The sequence below is a fragment of the Orcinus orca genome, chromosome 2 (assembly GCF_937001465.1).
Source record: "Orcinus orca chromosome 2, mOrcOrc1.1, whole genome shotgun sequence".
Classification (NCBI taxonomy): domain Eukaryota; kingdom Metazoa; phylum Chordata; class Mammalia; order Artiodactyla; family Delphinidae; genus Orcinus; species Orcinus orca.
Window position 1 is genome coordinate 175,798,101 of NC_064560.1, and position 9,001 is coordinate 175,807,101.

Here is a 9,001-nt window from a genome sequence, read left to right on the forward strand (position 1 = left end):
ACACTACTCTGCCCAGGGAATGTCAACTTTCAGGGGCTTTAATTTGCAGTGGGAAAAGGTTTATCCTGATCTTTGGATCTTCTGGATCAAAGTCTAGCATCTTAAGCCTATTAGTGGGAAACCACGGGGTCAAACCAAATGGGAAATTCACCAAAGCACTTTACCGTATCTACGTCACCATCCTCGGTCAAAGCCAATGAGCAGCCTGGGAACGGACAGAACGTAGTAGGGGAAACATTCGGCAACATCAGTCATCTGCGTATCTCCAACGTGTGTAGCAAAACCCCCTTTATTTCATTTAACAACAACAAATATTTGAATGCCAAGTATGTGCAAAACACTAGCTAAGTGCTGGGGAGAGAGCAGTGACAGACACAATCTCTCTGCCCCTCGAGGACACACATTTTCAGAATGCCATCAGAAGTAAAACACACCTTCAATTTAATGGCCATTTACTAACTGTGTGACTTTGGGCAAGTTAGTTAACTCTCTTGGGTTCAACATGCTCTACTATTGAATGGGATAATAATACCACATACAATTAAGAATCCTGGTAACCATAACTACTACCAGTTACTGACTGCTTCCTTTGAAGCAGAAACTGGAAAACACTGTGTGCATTATTTTATGTAATCCACCAAAGAAAACCCTCTGAAGTAGGTCCCATTATATCCCCAGTGTATGACGAGGCAAATGGGGCTTACGGAAGTGAAGTAACTTGCCCAAGGTGGCAGAGCAGGCATCTGAACGCAGGACTATCTGGCTTCAAGATGGTGCTCTTAATCACTATGCTTAACGGCAGCTGTCACGTGGTAGGCACTTAGTAAATTCTTCTTCCCATTCCCTGAGCCCCTTGATAACAGCAGCTTCCTGGCAGGATAATGCCTTTCTCTGCGCATGTAGCAACCAGGACATCGCTGGCACTTGAGTAACCTCATTAAAATAAAAGCCCAAAGTGCTCAACAATAATTCAGTCATTTTATGTCTTTTCTCTCCTGTGCCTTGCCAAAAGTTAAGCAACAAATTGGATCAGCAGGGGCAAAAGAGAGGAACAAGGAGATTAAGTGACATGTAAAGAAATCAGCACAAGCTGAATGCTCCTCAGTAGGGCTAAATAAACTACAATAAAACTATAAGATACCTAGGTTATAAACATTCAGCAGTTAAAAGGAATGAGACAGACACATATGTACATTGTTGAGTGAAAAAAAACAAGCTACAAAATGAAATATACATAATATATCCCATTTATAAACACACACAGTACATTATATACCAGCTGTTAGAAGCAATCACAGCATAGTATTGGAGGGCAAGAGCTCTGGGGCCAGACTACCTGGTTACAAATCCTGGCTCCACCACTCACTACCTGCAAAAACTAGAGTAAGCAAATTGCCTAACTTCTCTACACCTTAGCTTTTTCATTTATAAAATGGAAGGAATGATAGAAATTGTGAAAATTAATGAGTTAACACATGTAAAGTGCTTAAAATAGCACCTGGCACACAGTAAGTGCTTAATAAATGTAGATTATAATTACATCATCACAACAGCTTAGATACTACTGCAAATGCATAGAAAATGACCTGGAGGAACACCACCAAACATTGAACAGTTATTACTTGACTCTAAGTGGAGACGTGGGAAATGTAGGTAATAAAAGGGGCTTTGGTCTTATTTTAAAATGTCTGAATCCTTAAAGGGATGCACTTGTGTACTTACATGCACTTACATATATACTTATGTACTTGTAAATTAAACATAATGATAAAAACTGAAAGGATTCCAATATACCAAAGGCACTCACGAGCTCCTAACTTCCAGGCTTGGGTACCAGATATCAATAGAACAAGAAAAAGCCAGAGGAAGCCAGAACAGGTGTAACTGAGGTCCCTGCCACAGAAGCAACACCAGATGCCAACACCAAAATCTCTCCCTAAGCCAACCCCACAGCGGCCTCTCCCATTTCACCTTCCAGGCCGGCATCCCATGGTACTGGAGTTCTCCATCCCTGATGAAGTTGTAAAGAGGTGAATCAGGGACAGAATTCAGGTCCCCACACAAGATGATGGGGCAGTGGCTGCCATCTGACAACCTGGCCACCTTGTCCACTTCAGCCAAGAAAATGGCCATCTGGGCTAGCTTGACATCGCCCCGACGTGGGTTGTACAGGACGTGAGTATTTGCCACACATAAGGGGGCCACTGAGACTTGCCCCAGGCCTTCTGGGACTAGTGGCTGCAGCAGCAACACTAAGCCCACATTGTCCCGATTGAGGAGCTCCAAGCCAGGCCGAAAGTACTCCACAGGGCTGGCGCAGAGCAGACGGAATCGCGTGGGCTTGTAGCAGACAGCACAGCCATCTGTCTTACACCCGGTCCTCCTCTTGTAGAAACAGGTAAAGCCTGCAAGGAACACCCCACCAAGGAGATGGGTCAGAGTCCTTGAAGATGGGTTAGGGTCCCTCTACCCAGTGGCAGTAGCCCAGGCATGGGTGCCTAATGCACTGCTCCTGCAGTTCAATAAGGGGAGTCCTTGCCCTTGCCAATTCCTTGGTTCTGCAGAGGCTCCCTTACAGTTGTAACCACATGACTGAGTGGCTAGAAGGGGAAGAAGGGACAGAAGGGTATGAAGCAATAACCTGACAGGAAAAGCATGGACTCTAGGGTCAGACAAGCTGGAGTCCAGGCTCCACAACCTATGAGTTTCATATTTATAGCTTTGTGACCTTGAGCTAGTCACACAAATTTTCTGAACCTCAGTTTCCGCACTGTAAAATGGGGATAATGATATTCAGCCTCACAGGGTTGGTTACTTCAAGGATTAAATGGAAATATGTCAGAATTGCTTTAAAACTTCAGGACTCTCCTCACCCACACAAAGAAGCTAGCTCACAGATGAGACTGAGGGTTTACTGAGATGAAAGAAAGATACAGTGCATTCAGGAGAGAGCAGACAGGGCTGCAGGAAGAAAGACTGGCAAACGTGCCAGGGAGCGGCATTACCCATCATTCTCAGAGAGGGCTCCAGCTGCTGCCAGTAATGGTCTTCCTGGACTTCCTGGAGACACAAGATCTGGGAAATGACAAGGAATCCAATCACTCCAGAGTAATGGAGGGCCCTGGAGTACGACCCCCACCCCAGGAGCAGGCACTGAACCCACATGGGAAGCTGCTGTGGGTCTCAGGCTGGGTCACACTGAAACTTCCCCTGGTGCTGACTCTTCCCTGATAGCCACTACCAGCAACAACAGGCCCAGAGTTAAGCTGAGATCAGATACATGCGCTGGATCTTCCTGCTCCTTGAATCCCTCGCGTCTCCCTGCCTGCACAAAGGTGCTAGAAAGTGTGCACCCACGGACAGTCTTCTTAGCATCTGCCCCAAACTCATTACACCAGGCAGGCAAGCACCAGTCCTAGGCAGGAGGCCAATCATATGAACAGCTGTGGGGTTCAATTCATTTTCTAAGAGCATTGGGACAGCCAGGGTCCAGGGCAAATGCAGGATGGCACATCTCCCCATCTTCACTCACATCGGGGTCCCAGTGTTGGAATTCCTGCATGAGGTTCGCAAAGCGGTAGTTCCAACTGAGGATGTCTGGATGGCAATGCAGATAGAGCTCTGAGCTCTGCTGCATCAGGTCCTGAGCCAGGATGTTATAGGACATCAGAGTGAACTGGAACTGAGGGCCATCCCCCGCCACCAGGCCCTGAGCATCTGGCTGAGTGGAGAAATCCTCCCATTCTCGCCACAAGATTTCTGCAAAGGCGTCGGGAAGAAGAGGTCCATGGTAAGTCCATGTTATTCACAGGGCCCACCATCTCCACTCCTGACTCCATGATACTGCGACGAGTTCCTTTTTTCATTTTCCCTGTCATTCATCCCTTTCTGTGGTGATTTGAACAACACTCTAAGGACATTCTCAGACGAGACAATAAACTCCACAAAGCCTAAAATAATCTTGGCCTGTTCATCACTGTATCCCTAGTACCTAGCATAGTACCTGGCACCTAGTACAAGTTCACTAAATATGGCCAACAATTTCTCACTTCTGATAAATCCATGGGTCTCTGGGGAATCACTCAGATGAATGTGCTTAATAGTCATCTGAGATTAAAGACATTTCTAGAGTAATCTCAGCCTTGGGTGTTTTCTGACCTCTAAACCTGAAAATGCCTACAGAGCCAGAAACCATAATGTGTCTCCCATGTGCCCTCGAGCAGGGAGCTGCAGAGTGGAGTTCAAACCTATGTGAGCCACAGCACTCGTTCTCCAAAGTCTAATGGAAGCCTGACATATAACACAGATAAAAATGGAGTCATCCTGGTCGAGGCAGAGAGTGGAGCCCTGAGCGCTCTCCACCGCTACCCCAGGTCACCTCCAGAGAACCAATAATGTAGAGAATCAGAGCTATGGTCTGCTTTCAGTTCTGCCACTACCTAGCTATGTGACTTTAGGCATGTCCTGCTACCTCTCTGTGCCGTGATCACTTCATCTGAAAGGCCACGGGGCTGGATGAAATGCTCTCTAAGGCCCCTCTGGATCTGCCACTGCAGGAGGCTCAGAAAAACAGAATGCAGCAGCAGAGCTCCACACAAGAGAACTTTAGCAGTGACTGTGTGCACATCCGAGACAACCTGCTGCCCCGGCTCACCCAGCCGGTTGTCAGACTCACCATGATATGGGATTTCCACTGGGGGAGGCTGCAACTGCCCCAGGCCCTCAAAGGACCAGATGGGAGCCTCTTCCTGGGGCACAGGCTCCGGTGCTATGCTCCAGGCCACAACTGCGGGGTCCTCTTCCCACTGCTCTGCAGCCAGGGCACCCACTGGGAGGACAGCACAGTCTGCATACTGGGGGCCAGTCTGCACCGGGACTTCTGCCCACATTGGGCCCTCGACCTCTGGCAGTGGCTCCTCTCCTAGCACCTCAGGGAAAGACTCCTCCAGGTTCTCTGCTGCCCACAGGTCACTCAGCTGCCTGCTGGACCACTTGTCTTCTGAAGCAGCATCCTGTTCTCCAGGATTATCCATCAGGTGTGCCAGGCTGCTCTCGGCTACTCCCTTATCTACAAGCAGACCCTCGCTCACAGTTGAGAGTGCCTGGCTTGACCCTTCTTCTTGCCACTGCTGCAGCAGGCCCTCACACTCCTCCTGGTCGGGGCCCCGAGGGGCCATGGCAAAGTCACCGTCTACCTGGGGGGACGAGCTCTTCGCCAGGAAGGCATTTTTTCGACATGTGAAGAAAGCATCTAAGAAGAAAGCCAAGATACCATGTTATGACAGCATCACCCAACCCATGCTCTTCTCCCAACTTCTAGTAAGTCTCATACAAGCAAGAATCATGTCCACCTTGCTCATCACTGTGCCATCACTGAGCCTGCCCATTTTAGTGCCTGGAACATCATCATCATCAGAGCAAAGTGCCTACTATGTGCCAGGCACTGTTCTAAATGCTCTACAAGTATTAACTAATTCATATGGTAGGGATCTGATAAATATTCAGTGTGTGAATGAAAGAATGGCTATCCCACATAATCTAGGACAGAGATGGTCACATACAACCGCACTCCTTTTATCTGGAGGTTAAGATTCCTATTAACATCAACTCTCTGGTTCTAAGAGCCGCATTACACTGGAACCAGCACTTGACCATGAGTCAGAACTGTGGGTTATGGCCTAGCACTGAAATTAACAAAGCTATGTGACCTTGGACAATGGCCCTAGTGAGATGGACTCACTCTTGACTGTAAAATGAGGACAAGGGAAGTTTGAACTAGATAATCCCCAAGAGCTTTTCTAGTTCTATAAATCCACTAATCTATGAATGCATTCTAAAAGAAAAAGGCCTAAAGTAGACAAAAAGGGTGTCTCAAAATCTGTACAATCTCTCTCTTAGCAAAGGCCCTGGGTCCTCTTCTCAAATCTATTTATTCTACTCATAAATCTTCACAGACTTCATTATCATCTTTCCCATTCCATAGTACTCTAGCGGCTGTAAATCGGAAGGTGCCAACAACTGACAGCAAGAGACAGCTGCCACCTCTCTGCTACGGCAGCCACCGTGACAGCCAACAGGCAAAAAGCAGGTGGGAAAAACTATAAAACTGGAGCCCCCAAAATCCAAGCACAGTATTTTGGTGCAAACAAAACCTCCGCCCACCAACACACACTAAGTCACTTATTTTTAGCGTAGGACAAGTGACATGTATGATGATGACCCTCAATCACCAGAGATTTATTTTATCAGCTCTTTTTTTTAAAAGGCAAGAAAAACTTCAAAATGGTTCAAACGTTGAAAGACACTATCTTATTTAGGGTCTATGTGGATTTCCGTCCCTCAAACCCATGGTTTTTCAACCAGGGGTGATTTTGCCCTCAGGGAACATTTCTGCATTGTCTGGAGACAGTGGTCGTCACAACTGTGGGGATGCTACACTGGCATCTAGTGGTTATAGGATGAAGATACTGCTGAATATCCTACAGTGCAAGAGACACCTCCACAACGAACTACCCAGGCCCAGGCGTCAACAGTACTGAGATTGGGAAACCCTGCTCTAAACCCATGGGCTGGGGTGCTGGCCTTAGTCTCAGGAACTTATTAATTCCCTGCCCTTTGAAACATCCTCTATGTGTATCGCATGGCAGAAGTTCTTTGATTTATATGTGTGAGGTTATTAGTTTTCAAACTCAGCAGGTTTTGGTTGGTGGTGGTGGTTTGTTTTTCAGCAGCAGAATTCTTTTATTAAAAGAAAATCTGTAGAAACCAAATGCACAAATACAAATGGGACTACTTTAATAGGTGTGTGCAAGTGGGTGGGGGGAGGCGGCCCTTCCTCTGACATACCTAAAACTCTGACTACTGGTCTAGAAACCTCTGGACTACTATATGTCACTACGGCTGCCATTATGGACACTGGCAGAGCTCCAGAAATGACAGCAACATGGTTAGAAGAATATGCATTAGTTCTCTGAAAACAATGACTTCTGTGGAGTTCCTCATTTCTGAGAAGTATGTACACACAAGACATTCCCAAACTGAGTGCCTGCATTCTGGGCAGTATGCTAGCACTAGATACAGTGAGCAAAACAGACATGGCCCTGCCCTCCTGGAGCCCGCATTCTAGTGGCAGATACAAACATACACATACATACATTAAATGTTTTATATGAAATATATAGGAACAGAAATTACACACACAAACACACACACACATATTGTGTAAAGTTCCAGAAAGGAAAAGCACAGAATGCACACAGTTGGACATCTTATTTCTAAAAGTCCTTCTTGGTCTGTCCTGCCCCCTAAAATGCCAGAGAAAAGTCTGGGGGTTCTGCGGGATCTCCCAGAGGAACTGATGGTCTCATAAGAGCCTCGGGAACGTCAAAGACCAGGAGTGGGGAGCGCAGGTAGATCATGGCAAAGTTAAACAATAACTCTTCTCTAAGTACCCGCTGGGCACTGCCTCCACCCCACCACATCTCTAAACGCACGGGACATTGCTTCAAAGCCGAAGTTTCAATGTGTCTCTGGATTCTGGGCATCCGTTTTTTCAACCAGACTCCGCTGAGAGGCGGCTGGGAAAGGTGAGTGTGGAGTTGACCCAGGGGAAAAACAGGTACGTCTAGGTCTTCAGTCCACAGATCCGCCCCCAGGGCCGACTGGCCCCTGTCCACAGAGAATTCGGACATTAGCCTAGGCCCCGAGCGGCCAACCCTCCCCGACCCCCAGGGCAGTGACTCAGCGGGACCGGAACCTTTCCGCAACCCCGGGGCCAGAGAAGGGCAGCTCTGGCCCCTCCCCAAGCCGCCTCACGTTAACTGTGGCCCGACACCTCCAGGTCACAGGGGTGAGGAGGAGCCCGCCCACGACGCTCGCCGGCCAGGCCCGGGCCTCGTTTAGTCCAGGACAGGCACGGCGGGGCCGAGGGCCGCCTCCCCACACCTTGGCACTGCCGGGGGAAAGTGGTCGTGAGGCCGTCCGCGACGCACGCCGTCCCAGGCCCCGCGGGGCGCCGCCGAGGCACGCCCGGGCCTGGCACCCGCCCGTCAGGACACAGGGCCGGTACCTGAAAGGGCGCGGAAAAGGCGCGCGGCCGGCAGCAGCAGGTAACACAGGCACGACGCGATCATGGCCGGCCGCCTGCGCCCGCTCCCGCGCCCGTTCCAGTGCCCGCCTCCCTTCCTCGCCGCCGCCCGCCAGGTCGCCCTCCGTTCGGCCCCGCCCCCGCCCCCGGCTCGCCCCACCCCCGGCTCCGCCCCCGGGACGGCTCACATGGTACCACTGCGCTTCAACAACAACTTTATTAGGAGCTCAGGGCCAGGCGGGCGCCCGCTGGGCGGGGAAACCAGTTCCCAAGGCAACGGAGCATAGCGGGCCGGGCCTGGCTCTCAGCTGCGGCAGAAGCGCCGGGATTTGAAATTAAACCCCTCCTGGAGGCACCATAGTATTATTTAAAGTCCACAGTTTTATTCCCGCTTCTGCCGCCTCACTACGGCTCCACCTTGGGTCCACCACGTAACCTCTCCGCCCCTCAGTTCCCTCATCTGTAAAATGAGGAGCTGGACCTTGTCTAAGGCCTCACCCAGCTCTGACTTCTATGATCTTGACCGGCTTAGCCCAGACTGGAGAGAGCCAGCTCTTTCCCATTTTTCTCCTTTTCCTAACTCTCTTCCCCAGCTCAGATTTAGGTCAAACATTGAGTCCACACCTTGCTTCAGCACATAAGATTTTATCTCCTCATCCTGTTCCAAATGGGCCCTTTTCCCCCTAATCTGGAAAAAAGGGGTGTCCCACTGATAAGGGGGCCAAAAAGGGGAGGGGGTGAACCCTCCACAAGGGCAACGGGACCACGTCTGGTTGGTTGGTTGGTTTTCCTTGAGGTATCTCTTCTCTCCAGTGTCTATGACAGTGTCAGGCACATAGTAGGGACCAAATAAACCTTTGTTGACTGAACAAAATATATGTCACTAAAAGAAGGCCAGTTCTTCCATCAACTCTG

General features: G+C 49.3%; 1 protein-coding gene across 2 annotated transcripts in view; it reads right to left on the reverse strand.

Annotated features, from left to right (window-relative positions):
• Positions 1-8,214, reverse strand: part of ANGEL1 (angel homolog 1) — a 23,902-nt gene extending 15,688 nt beyond the window's left edge. For both annotated transcript variants that reach the window (XM_033410426.2, XM_004262270.4), the window contains exons 1-5: positions 8,069-8,214; positions 4,676-5,251; positions 3,533-3,759; positions 3,006-3,075; positions 1,972-2,405 (exon numbers count right to left, since the gene is read on the reverse strand). In XM_033410426.2, coding sequence (XP_033266317.1) covers positions 1,972-2,405; positions 3,006-3,075; positions 3,533-3,759; positions 4,676-5,251; positions 8,069-8,132 — 1,371 coding nt within the window. In that variant the 5' untranslated portion in view covers positions 8,133-8,214. The remainder of the gene's footprint in view (positions 1-1,971; positions 2,406-3,005; positions 3,076-3,532; positions 3,760-4,675; positions 5,252-8,068) is intronic.
• Positions 8,215-9,001: the final 787 nt, after the last annotated feature.